General features: G+C 42.6%; 2 protein-coding genes across 2 annotated transcripts; both read left to right on the top strand.

Annotated features, from left to right (window-relative positions):
- The first annotated feature begins 248 nt into the window (after nucleotides 1–248).
- Nucleotides 249–5,740, top strand: LOC124007850 (plasminogen activator inhibitor 1-like). The gene is made up of 8 exons (XM_046318632.1): nucleotides 249–384; nucleotides 2,055–2,293; nucleotides 2,779–3,003; nucleotides 3,222–3,416; nucleotides 3,719–4,018; nucleotides 4,265–4,351; nucleotides 4,754–4,837; nucleotides 5,273–5,740. Exons 2-8 carry the CDS (start codon nucleotides 2,056–2,058, stop codon nucleotides 5,317–5,319), a joined length of 1,176 nt encoding a protein of 391 aa, XP_046174588.1. The 5' UTR covers nucleotides 249–384; nucleotide 2,055; the 3' UTR covers nucleotides 5,320–5,740.
- A 2,901-nt stretch (nucleotides 5,741–8,641) lies between these two features.
- LOC124007859 (AP-1 complex subunit sigma-1A-like) lies at nucleotides 8,642–22,413 on the top strand. Its single transcript, XM_046318645.1, has 5 exons — nucleotides 8,642–8,824; nucleotides 16,968–17,146; nucleotides 19,223–19,331; nucleotides 21,736–21,873; nucleotides 22,262–22,413. The coding sequence occupies exons 1-5, from the start codon at nucleotides 8,822–8,824 to the stop codon at nucleotides 22,307–22,309; spliced, it is 477 nt and encodes a 158-aa protein (XP_046174601.1). The 5' UTR covers nucleotides 8,642–8,821; the 3' UTR covers nucleotides 22,310–22,413.
- The last annotated feature ends 254 nt before the right edge of the window (nucleotides 22,414–22,667 follow it).

Genomic DNA, 22,667 nt, shown 5'->3' with positions numbered 1-22,667 from the left:
ATTAGTGTGTGTCTATGTACGAATGTGTGTTTGTGTGTGTGTGTGTTGGTTTGCACATGTGTGTGTGCCACAGCCTCACTAAGGAGTGAGGCCAGTCCAGACAGTTACGGATGATGACCTCATAGTCACTAATAACTTCCTCTCGGCGCGTGTCTACATGGGCGGGGCTTGGAGGGAAGAGGGAGTGGCCTAGGGGGAAGCATGTCACTACAACTACGCTATAAAAACCAGTAGAACTCTCACTCAGACACTCACACTCAACCGGTGCTTCTCTTCTAACTGACAGGGAAAAGACTGACCCACTACTATTGCAGAGACTCTCAAGCAACTCTCAAGATCATCTTCAACTAGTTCATCTTTCAACACTTCAACTTCAATTTAAGAGTGAGTTTGGATTATTCTATTGTTTAGAACAGGTTTTGGAATATGCCCCTCATGCAAACTTCTTAGAAATGTAATTTGTTGTTGTTATTATGTAACAAATCACTAAATGGAAACTTATATATTTACCTTCTGTCTGTCCGCGGGTGTCTATAAACTATCTCAGAGGTTGTAACAGTTTTATTTCCCTTCAAGCCAATCAGAAACGAGTATTCAACAATGCCATGGTATAAGAGTCAATATTTGAAGCCTATACTTCAGTAGACTGGTCTGTAGAAGTCCCGGGGCACAGCTATTGTGTGTTTTCCAGCCACTATGTCAGTCACCACACAGTGAAAGGGCTTTTGACAGGTCGAGAGGTGAGTCAAGTTGGACAAACAGAACCTACAGACCATTACGTTTGAACTGGGGGAGCCTGAGTAGAGGAGTAGTAGACAACACTAGTGTAGGAACCGCAAGAAACACTTCTTGTACTGACTGTTCTGCACAAGCCATGGTCTTTGATGGGTTAGAGGGTTAGGGTTACTTAGGGTTGCTTACCCCCCCCCCCCCTCTCCGCTCAGCAGCTCAACTTCATCCTATCTACTTTCTAACACACTTCTGTCTCTTTCTCTCTCACACATGCTCACATTCTGTCTGTCTGTCTCTCTTTCTCTCTCTCCGTCTCTCTATCTTGCTCCCTCGCTCCCTTTCGCTCTCTCACTCTCTCTCTCCCCCCTTCTCTCTCACTCTCTCTCCCTCTCTCTCTCCCCCTCTGTCTGTCTCACACCCGCATGTTCAAGTCTAGCACCTGTGTCTTGTCTCTTGTTTTGTCTCACCCATGTCTGTCTGTACCCACAGCAATCCAATGCCAGGTTCACTGTGTCTCTGTGCCAAGGTCTGTTTTCCATTGAGAACCAGGGTCATATTAATTAGTGCACACCATAGCAATCCAACAGTAAAATGTACATTTTCTATTGGACAAGTCCTGGTATAGTCCCTCCCAGTTTTAGTCCGTTTCCTTCAGTTTGTGCCTCGTGAATATGACTGAATGTGAACTATTCTGATTTTACTATCCTTCCTCCAGAAGTGTTGTAACATACCTCTGGTTGTACTAGTCTGGTGGAATGAGAAGTTAGCTCAACTACAAACAGATTTAGCTATAAACAAGCTGTGAAATGCTTTTTAAAAGGGTTCTGAATTTGAATAGCTAGCCAGCAGAAAGTGTGCCAACTGCAAGGTATTTTATGCTGACTCAAAAACTGACCTGGGTGTTTCAAGAAAACATATGGTATTAACATTTTTATACGTAACCCCTCGGGTAACACTCTTGTACAGCTAAGAATCTGACATATTTTCAAATGTGATCTTTCTTCTTTGATCCTTTGATCATTTCACTAATCCTCCTCTCCTCTCCTCTCCTCTCCTCTCCTCTCCTCTCCTCTCCTCTCCTCTCCTCTCCTCTCCTCTCCTCTCCTCTCCTCTCCTCTCCTCTCCTCTCCTCTCCTCTCCCCTCCCCTCCTCTCCTCTCCTCTCCTCTCCTCTCCTAATTTCCATTTATACAATATTGTTAGATCTCTGTCATTTCACTAATCACTCTCTCCTCTCCTCCTTCTCTCCTTTGAATGCTTTACCTGTATATAATGTTGTTAACCTCTAACCTTCTCCTCCCCCTCTCCTCCATGTCTCCCCAGGATGCTGTGCCTGTATGTGTGGTTCTTCCTCGGACTGTCCGGAGCCGCCATCTCTAACCTGCAGGAGAAACAGACAGACTTTGGGATGCGGGTCTTCTCCCAGGTGGCCCAGAACTCCAAGGGGTCTAACCTGGCCTTCTCCCCCTACGGCGTGGCCACCATTCTGGCCATGGCTCAGCTGGGAGCTGGGGGCAACACCCTGAAGACCCTGAACGCCAAATTGGGTTTCTCACTACAAGGCAAGGAAGAATGGCTGCTGTGTGTCTGATAACACAGGGGACATTTACAAAGCGATACAGATGGTAGACTTTACCTTAACAATGAGACCTTGACGATGACATAACCGTAGGCTGACATATTCATAACAAAAAGAGACTCTAGTGATGAGCAACATTCGACTCTGTGCTGGTACCCCTTGTATATAGCTCAGTTATCATTTATCTATTACTAGTTTTGTTATTGTTTTACTTTTCCATTATTTCTCTATTTTCTTTCTCTCTGCATTGTTAGGAAGGGCCAGTAAGTAAGCATTTCACTGTTAGTCCACGAAGCATGTGACGAATAAAATTAGATTTCATTCCTACTATCTCAACATCTCTCTATGCAATTGTGACTCATTCATTCTCTCCTCTCCTCTACCTCCTCCTCCTCTCTCTCTCCAGCCTTCTTTGTACCTTTAACCAGAAATTCAAATCAATTAATCAATCCTTCTGTCCTCCTCCAGAGCGAGGGATGGCGCGTCAGCAGCGTCTTCTCCAGCGAGACATCTCCAGTGAGGAGGGAGTGGAGCTGGCCAGCGGCGTCATGGTGGAGAGAAAGATGGCTCTGGAGAAAGGCTTCAGGAGGGGGCTGGGGAAAGCCTTCCAGGCCTCCCCTCACCAGCTGGACTTCTCCAGGCCAGACCAGGCCCTGGACATCATCAACGCCTGGGTCTCTGACCACACTGCAGGTGAGATACAGTAGTACACAGATGACACAAAGTGGAGGATAGTTTATTATTCATCAGAATGATGATAGAATGGAATTGAACAGAATAAAATAGAATGGAACAGAACAGAATGGAATACACTTTATTAGTCAATTTTACCATGGCATCAAACATTTGTGTCAGTACTGACCCCACTGTCTCAACATACCTCCATACCTCTCTGTTCTCTTTCCATCCAGGTACCATCCCTTCATTCCTGTCTTCCGGTGCTCTGACCGATGAGACCCGTATGGTCCTGCTGAACGCCCTTCACTTCCAGGGGCTATGGAAGGTTCCCTTTGACCCCAAGATGACAGAGGAGAGGCTATTCCACTGTGCCAACGGCAGCTCCGTGCCCGTACCCATGATGAGGCTCACACACCGCTTCAAATACGGTGGGTAGCACGTCGGCACTGTAAACACTTTAGAGTTTCCCTTTTAATCCAGCCTTTTTGTGTGTAAACACTCGTGTTACTTTAAGAAGACCTCACTCACAGGACATGAGATCTGTGCGCGTAACTCACATCTCCCATTGACTCCCTTTTACAGTTAAGACTCTTAGGTTATGTACTCTTTAACCATACCTACAAGTCAGCCCCAAGCCAGCAGCTACAGTGTTTAAACCAATCATGACTGCTACCTCCACCAATCAAAACAAAACTATTCCAACCTCCATCTGTCCTCTCCTCCTCTACAGGTGAGTTTGTGACCCCCGACGGCGTGGACTACGACGTCATCGAGGTTCCGTACGAAGGCGAGTCCCTGAGCATGCTGCTGGTCTCCCCTTTCGAGCCCGAGATGCCAGTGAGCTCCCTCAGTAGCGAGCTGACCACCCAGCGGCTGCAGCAGTGGAGACAGGAGATGAGGAGCGTTAAACGTCAACTGGTCCTGCCTAGGTTCACCCTGGACTCTGAGGTGGAACTGAAGTCTATTCTAATCCGGATGGGGTTGGGGGATATGTTCAACCTGGCCAAGGCAGACTTCACACGCATCACCAGTGAGTACCTTACCATACTATTCATCAGTTAGCGCTTGGTGTCTGAAACGGCACTCTGTTTACTACACAGTGCACTATTATGACCCGACTCAGGGCCTATGGAATAGGATGGGCTCCGTTCCAATATCCACACTAGCCTTCCACTTCTGTATAATCAGTGTTCAACAAATATACTGTATGTTTTCTTATTCTTTTTAGACAAAAGAATATAACCTCCCTCCCTCTCGTTCTCTCACTCTCTTTCAGCTGAGCAGCCTCTGTGTGTGTCCAAGGTACTGCAGAAAGTCAAGATTGAGGTGAACGAGGAGGGAACCAAGGGATCAGCTGCCACAGGTAAAGGATCCATAGACTACATGTTGATGACAGACTCAATTCAGTATTTATTATATGGATCACAGGCGGCTGGTGGCGCCTTAATTGGGGAGGACGGGCTCATAGTAATGGCTGGAACAGAATGGATGGAATGGTATCCAACGATGGTATACAATGCCATTCCATTCAGTCCATTCCAGCCATGATTATGAGCCGTCCTCCCCTCAGCAGCCTCCTGTGATATGGATGTATGCCATGGTAATTCCTAAGCAATTGATGCTAACTTTACAATAATAAATAATAGAGAGTTGTGTTTTGACTGCATTGCCTATCATAGGGAGGCACATAAAGATGAATTGATGATAGTAATCTGAGTTGCGTTTTGACTGCATCGTCTCCTCTCCTGTCTTTGCCTCTTTCCAGCTGCCATCCTGTTCTCTCGTATGGCTGTAGAGGAGATCACAATGAATAGACCTTTCCTCTTCCTCATCCATCACAAGTCCACAGGTGAGTTTCCCCTACTATACCTACATCAGTGGAGGCTGCTAAGGAGAAGACGGCTCATAATAATGGCTGGAATGGAGCAAATGGAATGGCATAAAACACATGCAAACCACGTGTTTGATGTATCTGATACCATTCCGCTGATTCCACTCCAGTCATTAACACTAGCCCGTCCTTCCCAAATAAGGTGCCACCAGCCTCCAGTTGCTACTTCACCATCTATGTAAAAATAAATATATATGTTAGCCTTGGTTATCCACTGTCTCCACTCACCATAAGTCTAGCTAGCTGTGCCCTCTTTATAGAAGTGCATACACGTTCGAGTAAATTCATATACTGCATGATCTTGTTGGAATTATCTTTGTCCCTCTGACACATTGGCATACTTCCTAACTTGTTCTTTCTCTAATATAAAATATATTTGTTTTCCCATCCCAGGTGCTGTTCTGTTCATGGGTCAAGTCAACCAACCCCAGCAACACTAGTGACCAATAGGAACCCTTGAAACACCGACTCGATCACAATGACCATGGACACTCCTATCATTCTATTGGCAGGTATACCTGTCAATCAACTTGCTACTGAAACCGACCATGAATAGTTACATCTATGACCTTGACATTAACTACAAGTTAATTACACATATCCACCTTACCGAAAGGGGAAAATGCATATATTTTGATAAGTGAAAGTTTATATATCTGTTATTTGTTCTTATGGGATATATTTTTTTAATTGTAATGTGAGCAATTGGTATGGTTGAAAATGAAATTGACATGAAGGGAAAATGATTGAATGGGAAAAAAAGATGTATGAATTTTATTTGTATTGTTCTGTATTGCTCTGCTTGTTCCAACAAGTTGTGTTTTTAAAGTATTTATATATTTATTAAAATGACAACTTTAAAAAAAACTAATGTGTTGACGCCTACAATTTAAAATGTTTGCATATTAGTGTCGACCTCTTGTGTCCATAACATGAACAGTGACTTAGAAAATCAATTATTCAATTGGAGTAGTTGGATGCAGAAATATTGGTTTTAATTCAGATTCTGAATACAATAAAATAGGCCCCACAGTGTGAGATAAGCTGTGTGCAGCCTGCATGTTGTGGTTACACTAAATGTAGGCAACAGAGCAGGCCTCAATGTAATATTGCCTGCAATATGTAGAGCCTCTGATAAAACCGCCAATTTAACTTGTGTATAAATCTATAAAAATCTCTGACTAAATGAACACATTTTGGCCAACATTTCGTAAGAACTCAATTTCCATGGAAACCACATCATCAACTGTCTTGTTTGTCATGGCAACACCACCCGAACATACTGAACTCGTGCGAGAGACACTCCACATGTCATGCCCCTGATCCTCCCAAGAATACTCATCATGCACAACAAATCAGATTTATTACAAAATATAGGCGACTCATGAATGCAAATGAATGCACTTGATGTCTACAGTTAGTTTTACTAACGTAATAGCTTGAAATAGGCCTAGATCTAGCGTGTTGAGACAGGGACTAATAGTTATTATACCCAAACAACTCTTTACCTGGACAATTGGAGACCAGTCAAGTTATTGGCAACAGACTTCAAATTACTAGCCCATGACTATGCCAATAAGCTGAAACAAGGCCTTGATAAGATCAGTGAAACTCAATCAGCCTTAAAGGAAGGAGTATTCATAACCATGTACAATTGGTTTTAAATATTTTAGATTACAGTGAATTCATAGAAGATGATGGCTTCATATGTTTTTTTTAAAAGACTTTTGCCACTTTAAAACAACTTTTTATTTCTAACTCTCTACTTTTGAGTTCAGGGAGAATTTCTGTAAATTGATAAGGAATGATGTAGAATGATACGAGCAGTTCAGTGGTTGAGTAATGGCACATCCCTACATTTCTCTAGCGCTAGAGGAATTAGACAGGGTTGTCCAATCTCCCCTCTTTTATTTAAGCCACAGATTTACTAGCTGTATTTCTTAACAATTATGATCATTTAAAAGGGATCTGCATTTTTTTGGTAAAGATACAAATATCAGTCGATTTGCAGAAGATACCACCCTTTCCTAAAGGATAGGGCTGTTATTCCCTTGGCTATTGACAGAATCAAGATATTGTCCATGGCCTCTGGGTTGACTCTCAACCTTAACAAATGTGATCTCATGCCAATTCATTGCTGTGAGTCCATCAACATTTCCACCATACCTAATAAAAAGTTAAATATTTTGGTATTGTCATCACCAAAAACCTTTCAGATGGAGAATTGTTGAACATCGATAACAGGATTAATTCCACGAGTCTCATTAAGTCAGTGGCTGCAAAATGATATCTGTAAAGTGGGGCGACACAGGGGAACCCAAAGGCAGACTCAGATGAGGAAACAGGGATGAATGAACCAAAATATGTGTTACAGAGATATGGAGTGCAGATCCAGGGAAGCTCAGATGAGTTGCAGATAAACCAGATGTGGAGACTGAGGTTGAAGTTAGCTGAGTAGTAGAGGGTAAACAGGTCCTGAGGGGTGTTCAAGGTAGTGGTGGTGAGTAAAATCCAGAGCAAGGTAGTTGGGTGGTGAGATGTGGAACAGGAGACAGAGTAGTAAACTGCAATGAGAGGATAAACGGTGTCAGGCAAGGTGTCAGGCAAGGTGTCAGGCAAGGTGTCAGGCAAGGTGTCAGGCAAGGTGTCAGGCAAGGTGTCAGGCAAGGTGTCAGGCAAGGTGTCAGGCAAGGTGTCAGGCAAGGTGTCAGGCAAGGTGTCAGGCAAGGTGTCAGGCAAGGTGTCAGGCAAGGTGTCAGGCAAAGCGGCGTAACAGGATCTTCCATAATCATAAATTGCTAGAATCATGAACTGACTGAGCAGAGATTACAATCTGGCAGAGTAGAAGTGGCAGGACTGAGTATTTGTAGAGCTCTTGATTATGGAACGAGTTGCAGCTGGTAGAGATCTGCTCTGACTCCAGCACACCTGTCTCCAACCACACAATCACACAGAGAGGGAGAGGGAGAAAGAGAGAGTGTACAGGGGGAGTAACTGCAGGTCAAGAAGACACCAGATGAACACCAGAGGGTGTAGCAGGAGCAGATGTGACAATATCTACATTTTGGGTTGTAATTCTTTTGTTCAAGACTGATGGTTTTTCTAGAATCATTTACCCAAGTCAGTCCCTTTTTATTTATTCTAATAACATTTAAAAACGTCAATTCTGTTATACTTAGATTTGTTTGGAGGAATAAAAAGCATTCTATTCGGAAATCTCAATTAGTGAAAGACTATGATCGTGGAGGTTTACAGGCTATTGATTTTGAGTCGTTAGTGGGTGCTTTTAGAATTAATTGTTAAAATTACGTCTGTCTAATCCTGCCGCTGTGCGGTATCATATCCCTAACAGTCTGTTTAATTAACTTGGTGGACTTGAAATGAAATGTGATTTTGACCCTCCATAATTACCTGTGAGATTGTATAAGTTTCATCAGTAAATTTGATTTTTCTGCACAATTTTTCCCCTCATAAAACATTGATTTGGAATAATAGAGTTATTAAAATTAAAATGATCAGGAAAGCCATTTTCAAAGGCCTTTGGTTTGACAAGGGTATTCATTTTGTGCGTGTGTGGTGGGGGCGGTTCGCCTGGTGTTTTAGTATTTTATTTTTTCACTGTATTCACAGGATTGTCCCTGTATAGATGTGTATTATTGTTATTATTGTTGCAATACATTAAAATGTAAAAAATCTAGCGAGTTGGCCTGGCTACAAAACGGTTGCCTCAAAATGCGCAATGCGCATGTTCAGCGTGCTGACGTCAGTCACCGGATTCTTTCCTACTACTAGCTAGTTGACTTGCCGAACGGGTTGTTCGCGTTAGCCGTACTGTTCTGCTGAAACAGAGATGGAGGGTTGACGCTTGCTGCGTTTAAAACCAAATCAAGTCATTTCATATAGGAAGACACGCGTTAATATTTGCGTCGAGAACCCGATAAAATGGTAAGTAATTGTCGGCGATAGTATCGCCATAAAATAAGTTGCCTAGCTAAAGCTAACCTGCTAGCTCATTAGCTAGCAAAGTGTATGGTTTCAGGAAGCAGCCGGTTGGCCAACTGACAGTTGAACTGTGTTACCTAGTTAGCAATGTAAAGTGGTTAATGCTAAAATACAGGTAACTGCGTGCTGATAGACAGGCTGTACATTCGAATTGTATCTAATATAAATTGTAACTTCGCCAGCAAGCTGTATACTCATTAGTTAGCAAGTTAGCTTCGAGCCTTCAAACTAACCTTTGATATTTGCTTAGCCAGATACTATAGTGATTAGACAAAAATCTATCTAGATACCTGCAATGATACAAATGAACAATGTGTTTTGATTTAAATGGGCTATTCAGGCACTCGTTTCTCTGTTGCGGACCTGTTTGTCAGTCAGTTAGGCTAACTACCTATTGTATTGCTGCCCTGATACCTTTTATTGTACAAGTGTGGACAGAATGATGAACTGTTGACTGTTAGATCATGTCCGCCTTTGTCAACTTTATAAACACTCCTTTCATCAGTACACTCCAATACAAATGGGAAATGCTGTCTCCATGTCACCAGTATCCTACTACAGGACATAACACCCCTTCCGTGTCTCTTCTCTGTCAGATTTATACTAGAGAGAAAGCACTGAGCGGGTTTGACTGTAAGTAAAGTGGAACTAGCATAGCCCAAGTAGTCTGTATTATTGATTGGTGTGAATAGTTTGTACTAGAGCTGGGACGATGAACCAAAAATGATCGACACCAACCAAACACTTATCTTGAACATTTTCTTAATATCGTTATGATAAATAACCTATAGGGCTCTACGAGATAAATGTAGAGTTTGAAATTAAGTAAGTTTGCTACAATGGGACAATTAATGGGACAATTGAAAGCTACAACAGTAACAGTTTTAATGGTTAATATAAAAAAGACTTACACATTGTGATAAACTTAAAGTTCAAATTATCGTGATAATTCATTTATAGTGGATTTTTGTCTATCACCCAGCTCTAGTTTGTATGGTTCGTCTAGTTCTGTGTATTTAACATTTGGTCCCTAACATCATGTATAGCTCAGCTTTGCTTCTGTGTTTTTCGTGGTAACTAACTATCCGTAGTGCCAGTCTGTTTGTGCCATCATGGCAACTCCTTGTTTGGCACTAAGTGACAAGGAGTTGCCATGATGGCACAGACAGACTGGCACTCAGGCTACTTTTAAATGTTTTAAATTGAACCCTTTAATCCAGGTAAGTTGACTGAGAACATGTTCTCATTTACAACAACGACCTACGGAATAGTTACAGGGGAGATGATACTAACTACTGATGTTCTCTGTATAGCTTTCAATCTAATATTATTTGCTTTAGCCTCAGTTGAACTTTTACAGTTGCTGTCAATAATATTTCATTACTAAACTAACTAATATTTATGGTTGTCTGGTCATTGCTTCTTGAAGAGTGATGGGTCTCTGAGTTCTAATTGTGTTTTACATGGACATATTGTACACAGAAGAGCTCTGTCAAGTCTGTTGGCTAAATTGAATGTTAGCCTGGTTCCCAATCTGTTTGCGCTGTCTTGCCAACTCATATATGGTCATTGTCATGCCAAATGCGACAACGACCATAGGAGATCTGGGCCCAGGTTACAAACCTGTGAGTCCATTGACAGACTTATGACTGCTGCTGCAACATCACATCATATTTTAGGATCTGACACAGATGAGACTAAGAATACTCCCAAAGAGAATTCTATTCTTGTACACAACATGGCTGCTTCTACCGCATCACATGCCTCTCTCGCTCTGTAGTGTCTCTGAGGACACACTGTTTAGTTCTCACATCTTCACTGTTCTTTCTTGTTTTCTCTCTTTTTCTTACCCACTCACGCACACACACGCAGGCATTGTGCACTACGCACATATGTTTATGGGGTAATTTTAGAAGGTGACTTTCACATATGATAATGTTGTAGGCAGGCTGTATTAGAGTTGAGAATGAGATCCGCGCCAGAGTTAATGAGAATGGTTGGTGTGAGTTGGGCCATATGCTACCTGGGTTAATGTTTGTGCTACATTAGTATTGAGGAGATTGACGCTCCATCAATCCACATGGTGCCAGGGAGCTCCAGTGTTCTATAGCAATCTCTGCTACTGGACAGTTGTTCCTCCTCAATATTAACACTGTGGGCATACAGTAGACCAGTGGTTCCCAACCTTTTTAGAGTCCCGTACCCCTTCAAACCTTCAAAATCCAGCTGTGTACCCCTTCTAGCACCAGGGTTAGCGCACTCTCAAATGATTTTTTTTGCCATCTTTGTAAGCCTGCCACACACACTAATCAATACATTTTTATTAAACATAAGAATGAGTGAATTTTTGTCACAACCCGGCTCGTGGGAGGTGACAGAGCTCTTATAGGACCAGGGCACAAATAATAATAATCAATAATTTTGCTCTTTATTTTAGAGGTCGACAGATTGTGATTTTTCAACGCCGATACCGATTCTTGGAGGACCAAAAAAGCCGATACCGATTAATAGGCCTGTTTATTTTTTTGTAATTATAACAATTACAACAATACTGAATGAACACTTATTTTAACTTAATATAATATATCAATAAAATCAATTTAGCCTCAAATAAATAATGAAACATGTTCAATTTGGTTTAAATAATGCAAAAACAAAGTGTTGGAGAAGTAAAAGTGCAATATGTGCCATGTAAGAAAGCTAATGTTTAAGTTCCTTACTCAGAACATGAGAACATATGAAAGCTGGTGGTTCCTTTTAACATGAGTCTTCAATATTCCCAGGTAAGAAGTTTTAGGTTGTTGTTATTATAGGAATTATAGGACTATTTCCCTCTATACTAGAGGTCAACTGATTAATCGGAATGGCCGATTTAATTAGGGCCGATTTCAAATTTTCATAACAATCGGAAATTGGTATTTTTGGGCGCCGATTTGTAAAAAAAGATTAATTTTATTATTTTTATTTTTTAAACTTTATTTAACTAGGCAAGTCAGTTAAGAACACATTCTAATTTTCAATGACGGCCTAGGAACGTTCTTCCTCGTTCAGGAGCAGAACGACATATTTTTTACCTTGTCAGCTCGGGGGATTCAATCAACGACTGTCATTGATTGCTCCAATGTGTACTTAACCATAAACATCAATGCCTTTCCTAAAATCAATACACAAAGTATATATTTTTAAACCTGCATATTTAGCTAAAAGAAATCCAGGTTAGCAGGCAATATTAACCAGGTGAAATTGTGACCTCTTGCGTTCATTGCACGCAGAGTCAGTGTATATGCAACAGTTTGGGCCGCCTGGCTCTTTGCGAACTATTTTGCCAGAATTTTACATAATTATGACATAACATTGAATGTTGTGCAATGTAACAGGCATATTTAGACTCATGGATGCCACCCGTTAGATAAAATACGGAACGGAATGAACGTTTAGTTTTCTAGGTGATAGTTTCCGGATTTGGCCTAAGGCTCGTATTTCTGTGTGTTTTATTATAGTTAAGTCTATGATTTGATAGAGCAGTCTGACTGAGGGGTAGTAGGCAGCAGCAGGCTCATAATAGTCAAAGGTATATGGTTTAGAGAGAAATAGTCGACGCGTTATAATTCCTGTAATAACTTGCGGCTGAACTTGAAAGGGCTTCCTTCGTTATTTTACCGTTACCATGTCTTCCATAGAGAATGTCTAGATCTACTTCAAATAAGGTCTGTGTTTCGTGCTTAAACCGCCTCTGCGTTTTGATACCCGTGTGAATCTCACTAGGATAAGGTAACGTTTGTCAAAATACTTTCATAAAAATGATCTTTGCTTATATTTAGCCAATATTGATCAGTTACCTTGTCCTATGGATATCTACACAGTTATAAAATTGGCAAGGTGGTGTAAGCCTACACGAAACACAGACCTTATTTTAAGTGAATCTAAAAATATCCTATGGAATAAATGAATGAATGAAGGAACCGCTTTTCAGATTTTGCTAGAAGGTGTCATGGGAATTATGACTCGCACTTTGGTAGTCAATTCTTACCATGTCCATTATTAAAATAGAATTTCCTGCATAAAGTAATTACAGTTTTTGTTTTCAACATTCATCACAGGTAACTCAAACTCTATTTTTATTCAAACCGTTGACAGTATTTGTCTCCTAAGCAGACTCTTCAGTATCATTGTCACTTCAGAGCTGTGTTTGTGTTCTAAAACTTCTTAACTGGGAATATTGAAGACCCATGAAGGCTGGTGGTTCGTTTTAACATATGTTCTCATGTTATTTGAGACTAAATTGATTTTATTTATGTATTATATGAAGTTAAAATAAGTGTTACATTGTTCATTCAGTATTGTTGCAATTGTCATTATTACAAAAGTGTGTGTGTGTGTGTGTGTGTGTGTGTGTGTGTATATATATATGTTTTAAAAAATATATATATATGTTAAAAAAAAATCGGGTACTGCTTTTTTTTGTCCTCCAATAATCGTTATCGGCGTTGAGAAATCAGAATCGGTCGACCTCTACTCTGTACCATTTGTATTTCATTAACCTTTGACTATTGGATGTTCTTATAGGCTCTTTATTATTGCCAGTGTAACAGTATAGCTTCCGTCTTCCCTGGGCTCAAACAAGGAACACAAGGGATCCCCCGGGCTGACACGGTTAAAATCTGTCGATCTGCCCCTGAACGAGGCAGTTAACCCACTGTTCCTAGGCCGTCATTGAAAATGTGTTCTTAACTGACTTGCCCAGTGAAATAAAGATTAAATAAAGGTGTAAAAAAATCAGTGTCCAATCATACCGATTTCCGATTGTTATGAAATATTGAAATCGGCCCTTCCAATTAATCGGCTGACCTCTACTTTATTTAGCCATCTTACATATAAAACCTTATTTGTTCGTCAAAAAAATTTCAGTTCTGCCCACAAATCTTCTATACTATTGAGGTCAGGGCTTTGTGATGGCCACTCCAATACCTTGACTTGAATACCTTGACTGTTGTCCTTAAGCCATTTTGCCAAAACTTTGGAAGTGTGCTTGGGGTCGTTGTCCATTTGGAAGAGCCATTTGCGACCAAGCTTTAACCTCCTGACCGATGTCTTGAGATGTTGCTTCAATATATCCACATCATTTTCCTTCCTCGTGATGCCATCTACTTTGAAGTGCACCAGTCCCCCCTGCAGCTAAGCACCCCCACAACATGATGCTGCCACCCCTGTGCTTCACGGTTGGGATAGTGTTCTTCGGCTTGCAAGCCTCCCCCTATTTCGTCCAAAAACAACAATGGTTATTATGGCCAAACAGTTCTATTTTTGTTTCACCAGACCAGAGGACATTTTTCCAAAAAGTACAATATTTTTCCTCATGTGCAGTTGTAAACTGTAGTCTGGCTTTTTTATGGGGGTTTTGGAGCAGTGGCTTCTTCCTTGCTGAGCGGCCATTCGGGTTATGTCGATGTAGGACTTCTTTTACTGTGGATATAGATGCTTTTGTACCTGTTTCCTCCAGCTTCTTCACAAGGTCCTTTGCTGTTGTTCTGGGATTGATTTGCACTTTTTGCACCAAAGTACATCTCTAGGAGACAGAACGCGTCTTCTTCCTGAGCGGTATGACGGCTGCGTGGTCCCATGGTGTTTATACTTGCTACTATTGTTTGTACAGATGAATGTGGTGACTTCAGGCATTTAGAAATAGCTCCCAAGGATGAACCAGTCTTGTGGAGGTCTACAATTATTATTGTTTTTTTTCTGAGGTCTTGGCTGATTTCTCTTGATTTTCTCATGATGTCAAGCAAAGAGGCACTGACTTTGAAGTAAGGCCTTGAAATATATCCACAGGTACACCTCCAATTGACATAATTTATCAGAAGCTTCTGAAGCCATGGCATAATTTTCTGGATTTTTCCAAGCTGTTTACATACTTAGTGTATGTAAACTTCTGACCCACTGAAATTGTGATATTGAAATGATCTGTCTGTAAACAGTTTTTGGAAAAATGACTTGTCATGCACAAAGTGGATGTCCTAGGCCAGTCGTGCACAAAGTGGATGTCCTAGGCCAGTCGTGCACAAAGTGGATGTCCTAGGCCAGTCGTGCACAAAGTGGATGTCCTAGGCCAGTCGTGTGAGAAACTCGTCTGACTGCTTGCATGATGACAAGTGAAAAATGATGGTCAGTAAAGAACTTTAAGCTCGTCTCTCAATTAAAAAAACATCAATACTTTGCCCCTTGATAACAAGTGCACTTCTGTATCTTGTAAAAGCGTTACATGTTCGCTGCCCATATCATTGCATAATACTGAAAATACACAAGAGTTCAGAGGCCTTGCTTTAACAAAGTTAACAATTTTCACTGTAGTGTCCAAAACATCTTTCAAGCTGTCAGGCATTCCCTTGGCAGCAAGAGCCTCTCGGTGGATGCTGCAGTGTACCCAAGTTGCGTCGGGAGCAACTGTGTGCACGCGTGTTACCACTCCACTATGTCTCCCTGTCATGGCTTTTGTGCCATCAGTACAGATACCAACACATCTTGACCACCAAAGTCCATTTGATGTCACAAAGCTGTCCACTACTTTAAAAATATCCTCTCCTGTTGTCCTGGTTTCCAGTGGTTTGCAGAAGAGGATGTCTTCCTTAATTGACCCAACATGAATGTAATGGACATATACCAGGAGCTGTGCCAGGCACGCTGACTCATCCAGCTGTAACGCATATAATTCACTGGCTTGTATGTGAAGCAGTAATTGTTTAAAAACATCTCCTGCCATGTTGCTGTACGTTGTGAAACAGTGTTTGATGAAGACATTGTTTGTATAGTTGTTTTTTGGGGGAAGGGGGGCTATTTCCCCCCCAACACTGTCCCAGCCATATCCGTGGCAGCAGCAATAATGAATTCCTCTACAATAGTATGGGGCTTGCCTGTCCAAGCCACTCCTCTACAATAGTATGGGGCTTGCCTGTCCAAGCCACTCCTCTACAATAGTATGGGGCTTGCCACTCCTCTACAATAGTATGGGGCTTGCCACTCCTCTACAATAGTATGGGGCTTGCCTCTCCAAGCCACTGCTCTACAATAGTATGGGGCTTGCCTGTCCAAGCCACTGCTCTACAATAGTATGGGGGCTTGCCTGTCCAAGCCACTCGGTAGCTCACCATAAGACTCTTCTAGCCCCTTCTTATTAATGGTATCTGTTCCTTTTATACATGTCTTGCTACCCGAAAGTCATCTTTATTCTCGCTCAAACTCCCGTGGCTCATTTTTCAAATTGTCATGTTTAATTTCTAAATGTCTGTGCGAGAGTGAAGGTTTCCCGTGAGAGAGTAACGGTTAACGTGATTGGGTGTTAATTATTTGATTAGGCTTCCTGTATTTGACATTGTTTTTATTTAGCTGAACACTAGATGGTTTAATTACATTTTTGGCAGTGAAACGAGGCTACTCAGGCGAGGGGGGGACCTCACCCAAATGTATAGCCCCATTGGAAAATATAAATGTACTGTTTGAAAATGTGAAGGGGAAAAATAAATATATGATTTCTTAAAATGATTTTTTTTTAAATCACATTTGTATTCGGCGTACCCCGGACAGCATTACTCCAGTTTAGAAATACCTGCAGTAGACTCCTGTGGAAATGTTTTGAAAAAATAATGCACTTGAGAGTCATGAGGTAAGGGCTCTGTCTGTCTTCCTCTCTTCCTCCATCGTTTTTCCTCATGTCTTCTGCTCTCTCCCTCCCACCTTGCTCTCTGTCGGTCTTCCTCTCGCCCTCATTTCTTCCTCCCTCCCACCTTGCTCTCTGTCTTCCTCTCTCTCTCCCTCATTTCTTCCACTCCTTCCCTCCCACTGCGCTCTACCATCATCCCAGTGCAGGCTGTTAATGTATCAGACTCACTGTGTGTGGTGTGTGTGTGTGTCCAGTATTGATCCAACAACTGAATATTTATCTTTATTATGCCTAGATCTCCCTTCTGGTAGCATCTGTCTATCATACCCCCTGCTTCCTCCTCCACGCTCCCTGGTTTCGCAGACACAGATTAGACCTAGTCTTGGACAACCAATATATTTCATTGTCTTGCTATCTCCTCCCCCTGTATAGATGCGTTTCATGCTGCTGTTCAGTCGGCAGGGGAAGCTGCGTCTCCAGAAGTGGTACACTGCCACGGCTGAGAGGGACAAGAAGAAGATGGTCAGGGAACTGATGCAGGTGGTCCTGGCCCGCAAACCCAAAATGAGCAGCTTCCTGGAGTGGAGGGACCTCAAGATCGTCTACAAGAGGTACTGGAATATCTCTGTCTCAACACACACAGTAGATATACATTCATAATATTCATGACATAATTACCTCCTACATGTACAGTACCACATCCTACACTTCCCTAAAAGGACAGACTGTTTGTTGTATACCTATGTTTTCATGGTTGTGTGGAACAGCAGGTAGGCGCTATGCACTGTTCACACACACACTTGAGCATGTGCTCCATGGGCTGCTATCTGTGAGCTATATGTGCATTAGTATCTGAAATGATGCGTACTCACTTTCTCTAGGGGGCCATCTTGAAAGTGTTAATTGTCGAATGAGCTTCTGAAATGACAACTGTCTCCGAAAATGAGTTGTCATGGTTGGAATGATGAGTCAACCAGTGACTCAGTGTTTGGTGTTACGTTCTAATCATCCCCCCCCCCCCCCATCAAAACATCTGGCCCCACTTTACTGGTGATAATTGCCATTCAAATGTGTTTCCAGGGGGGACGTTAATGATTGTCCTTAAAACGTGGTTCGGGGGGTTAAAATAGACAGAATGTCACCTCGTGATATGACTGTGTGTGTGATCACAGTGAATCGCACAGAGGCTCCAGGCTGTCTTTCAGGCATGTGTATTGTTTTCTCCCAACACTGATGTCTCACAGCAGACAGCGTTTTAGATTGTACAGTGTGTTTCAATACAGCGGATGCTCCGTGATTCTGTTATAACACTCATTCCATCACTCATGCAGAAGGCATGATGCAAACCAAGTCTACTATACTCTGGTGGTGAAATGGACTTATCACCTTACTGGTGCAGGAACCCCCCCAAACGGACAGAGAATAACAACCAATCTTCACTTACGTTCTGTTTAAAAAAATCTTTGTCAGTAAAAAACATGTTGCTATGCTTATTGTTCACACACAGCACTCTGGGTTAAAGCTGCCCATAGGATCCCACCGTAGCTTAGAGGTTAGACACACCGAGACCTGACGGGTCGATGGGTATTTATCACAGTAGTAGGCCTTTCCTTCTTTTACTAGAACAAAGAACGTGCCTGTCAGTGGTCGACAATTTAACTGAGCCAATTGGAGAGCCCGGACTAACTTAAATAAATTATGCTGCTAAAGTATGCTGCTTAATTGTTTTTATAAAGCAAGTCTTTGTCTTTTACATTTAGCTTAGGAGTTTTGCGCACAAATCCTATTTTTTTGTTAGGTTTGATAATGTGCACTTGCAAGAACAAATCCTTTGCTTTAATGATAATGTTGATACGAGCCAGATGGCCACAACAAGGACTTACTACACATTTTAGCTAGCTATCAACATTAGCGCAGCTTGCTAGTTAGCCAACATTAGCTAACTACATATTTAGAAGTGGGCATAAGCCAAACAGCGTTGCTTTCTTAAGCTATCTAGGCAGACAGAAAATGATTTGAGTGAACAAAACATTTACTGCCGACAATGGACAGATGTACTAAATATCTCTCGGCCGTCAGTATCCTTGGTGTGTGATTGCTTTGATGCTCAGTGATTCTGTCGAAGCGTCTAATTGTGCGCTGCAGTCGTGCAGTACCTGTTTCTGGCCAGGGGAGGGAGCCAACGAGCTGGCTTCTCTAATGCTCTAACACACAGATGCACACACTATGGTGTATAAGACTGGCACATGCCATTTTGAATATCACACCCCTTGAATTGTCTGACTACACTGCATAGACTTGAGTCATTAGAGGCAATCTGCATTCAAACAATAACAAAGAGCCACCCGCCACTTCTTTGGTAGAAAGGCTGAGGATTTAGCTGCTACACTGCATAGATTGGCATTGTTAACAGCAGCATATCAAGATTCTCTTTCAGTAGTTCGTAGTTTTCCTGGGTTACGGACTGGACTGGCGCTCCAGAGATTCCCCCAGGACCTTTTATTCTCAGCTAAACCTAGGTTTGCAAAATTCTGTTAACTTTCCCTGAATTCCCAGGTTTTCCAGAAGTCCTGGTTGGCGGGTTCTAGATTCCCCGGTTATTCCCTCCTGCGGAACACCTTAGTTAACCTCAACGATTAAAGTGTGGGTGTGTTGATCTTCAGTAACACAACAGGTGTGTGTGTCAGGTATGCCAGTCTGTATTTCTGCTGTGCGGTGGAAGAGCAGGACAACGAGCTCATTACTCTGGAGGTCATCCACCGCTTCGTAGAGCTGCTGGATAAGTACTTCGGCAGTGTGAGTCACTCCAGCTCTTTCTCTCAACCCTCACGCTGTTTCTCCACCCTCTCTTTTGCTCTCTCACTCCTACTCTATATTTTTATCACTCTATTTTCCTATTCTTTCTTCTCTCTCTTTCTCATCCCTCACTCTTCTTCACCATCTTTTATTCTATTGCCAACTCTCTCATCCTCCTCTCCTGTAGCCAACCCTCTCGCTTTTTTTTGTTCACTCCTGTGGCCAAATGCCTCTCCTGGCTCTGTGCCCCTCTCCTGGCTCTGTGCCCCTCTCCTGGCTCTGTGCCCCTCTCCTGGCTCTGTGCCCCTCTCCTGGCTCTGTGCCCCTCCCCCTAAATCTACAAATAATACCACATAATGATGAATCAAAACAGGTTTCTCAAATTTTTTTGCAATTTATTCCACAAAAAAATGGAAATATCACATTTATATAAGTATCCAGACCCTTTACTCAGTACTTTGTTGAAGCGCCTTTTGCAGTGATTACAGACTTGAGTCTTCTTGCGTATGACGCTACAAGTTTGGAACACACTGTACTTGGGGAGTTTGCCCCATTCTTCTCTGCAGATCCTCTCAAGCTCTACCAGGTTGGATGGGGAGCGTCACTGCTCAGCTATTTTCAGGTGTGTCCAGAGCTGTTCGATCGAGTTCAAGTCCAGGCTCTGGTAGGCCCTCTCAAGGACATTGAGACTTGTCCTGATGTCACTCCTGCGTTGTCTTGGCTGTGTGCTTAGGGTCGTTGTCCTGTTTTGAAGGTGAACCTTCACCTCCGTCTGAGTTCCTGAGTGCTCTGGGCAGGTTTTTATCAAGGAACTCTGTACTGGGGCCTCCCGGGTGGCGCAGTGGTTAAGGGCGCTGTACTGCAGCGCCAGCTATGCCATCAGAGTCCCTGGGTTCGCGCCCAGGCTCTGTTGTAACAGGCCGCGACCGGGAGGTCCGTGGGGCGACGCACAATTGGCCTAGCGTCGTCCGGGTTAGGGAGGGCTTGGTCGGTAGGGGTGTCCTTGTCTCATCGCGCACCAGCGACTCCTGTGGCGGGCTGGGCGCAGTGTGCACTAGCCAAGGTGGCCAGGTGCACGGTGTTTCCTCCGACACATTGGTGCGGCTGGCTTCCGGGTTGGATGCGCGCTGTGTTAAGAAGCAGTACGGCTGGTTGGGTTGTGTATCGGAGGATGCATGACTTTCAACCTTCGTCTCTCCCGAGCCCGTACGGGAGTTGTAGCGATGAGACAAGATAGTAGCTACTACAACAATTGGATACCACGAAAAAGTTTTTTTTTTAAACAAAATTAAAAAAGGAACTCTGCACTTTGCTCTGTTTCTTTGCCTCGATCCTAACTAGTCTCCCAGTACCTGCTGCTTATAAACATCCCCACATCATGATGCTGCTGCCACCACCATGCTTCACTGTAGGGATGGTGCCAGGTTTCCTCCAGACGTGACGCTTGACATTCAGGCCAAAAAGTTCAATCTTGGTTTCATCAGACCTGAGAATCTTGTTTTTCATAGTCTGAGAGTCATTTAGGTGCCTTTTGACAAACTCCAAGTGGGTTGTCATCTGCCTTTTACTGTCAAGTGGCTTCTGTCTGGCCACTCTACCATAAAGAACTGATTGGTGGAGTGCTGCAGAGATGGTTGTCCTTCTGGAAGGTTCTCCCATCTCCACAGAGGAACTATAGAGCTCTGTCCGTGACCCTCCCATGGCCATTCTCCCCCGATTGCTCAGTTTGGCCGAGTGGCCAGCTCTGGGAAGGTTCCAAACTTCTTCCATTTAAGAATGAGTGAGGCCACTGTGTTCTTGGGAACCTTCAATGTTGCAGACATTTGTTGGTACCCTTCCCCAGATCTGTGCCTCGACATAATCCCGTCTCGGAGCTCTACGGACAATTTCTTCGACCTCATGGCTTGGTTTTTGCTCTGACATGCACTGTCAACTGTGGGAATTTATATAGACAGGTGTGTGCCTTTCCAAATCATGTCCAATCAGTTTAATTGGACTCCAAGTTGTAGAAACATCTCAAGGATGATCAATGAAAACAGGATGCACCTGAGCTCAATTTTGAGTCTCATAGCAAAGGGTCTGAACATGTATGTAAAATAAGGTATTTCTGTTTTTTATTCGTAATTTGCAAACATTTCAAAATCTGTTTTTGCTTTATCACAATGGGATATTGTGTGTAGATTGCTGAGGATTTTTGTTTATTTAATCAATTTTAGAATAAGGCTGTAACGTAACAAAAATGTGGCAAAGAGTGAAGGGGTCTGAACTTTCTGAATGGACTGTAATGGTCACCATCCCTCTCTTAAACCCTCTCTCCCCTCAAATTCTGTGTTTTTATGTAAGTGTACTTAGTAAATAAAGGTGATTCTGATTCCTCCCTGCGTGTGTGCGTTCACCCTGGCAGGTTTGTGAGCTGGACATCATCTTTAACTTTGAGAAGGCCTACTTTATACTGGATGAGTTTCTGATCGGGGGAGAGATCCAGGACACGTCCAAGAAGAGTGTACTTAAGGCCATCGAACAGGCCGACCTATTGCAGGAGGTACACACACACACACACACCACAGGAGGAAGAAGTGATCTCTTATTAAAAATAATGTGAAACTCCAGCTAACCAGTGTTATTCATACTTCAAACTATTGAATGGCTGTTTTTAACCAACGTTTGGATCTCACTCGACCTCAATCTGTGTATTTTGGAGTTCTCCCTACCATACTTGCTAGGACTCTACCTTAGAATGAATGATCTATGTTTTTTGTGTTGTACAGTGGTGGTAATCATTATCCTGTCAGAGCATCTGTTCCCCACAGAGATACTGCTGAATTTCAAGAGGGGATGAGGTCATAGACCCTCATAATGTAATAATGTACATTCTAGACTTGTAAAATGTAATTCTATGCTGTTCCCCTTCTCTCTATCTCCCCCTACAGGAGGATGAATCACCCAGGAGTGTTCTAGAGGAGATGGGTCTGGCATAGTGACAGCAGGGTACTCTGCTCACAACACTTTATCAGGCTACAGACAAAGACTCTTTGGGTTCCAGGTGCAGGGGGAGGAAAGGGGGTTTGTGATGTGGATGTGTATGGGGAGGGGGTAAATGGAGGGGTTTGGGTTAAGCGGGGGGTCCGATGAGATTCACACCTTTGACGTTCTGGTACTACTGAATTCAAATCATTGCTGACATTAATTGTATATTATCATGATGGTTTAAGGTTGCAAAATGAACTTTCCCAAAATTCTCAAGTTTTCCAGAAATCCTGTATGGTGGATTCTGGATTTGTTGTTAAATCCTGTCTGATTCCTGGGGTTATACAACTATTTTAGGATAACCTGGGA

Source organism: Oncorhynchus gorbuscha, linkage group LG21 (genome assembly GCF_021184085.1).
Source record: "Oncorhynchus gorbuscha isolate QuinsamMale2020 ecotype Even-year linkage group LG21, OgorEven_v1.0, whole genome shotgun sequence".
In the NCBI taxonomy this organism is placed as follows: Eukaryota; Metazoa; Chordata; class Actinopteri; order Salmoniformes; family Salmonidae; genus Oncorhynchus; species Oncorhynchus gorbuscha.
This window is presented reverse-complemented; position numbering and strand designations above follow the sequence as displayed.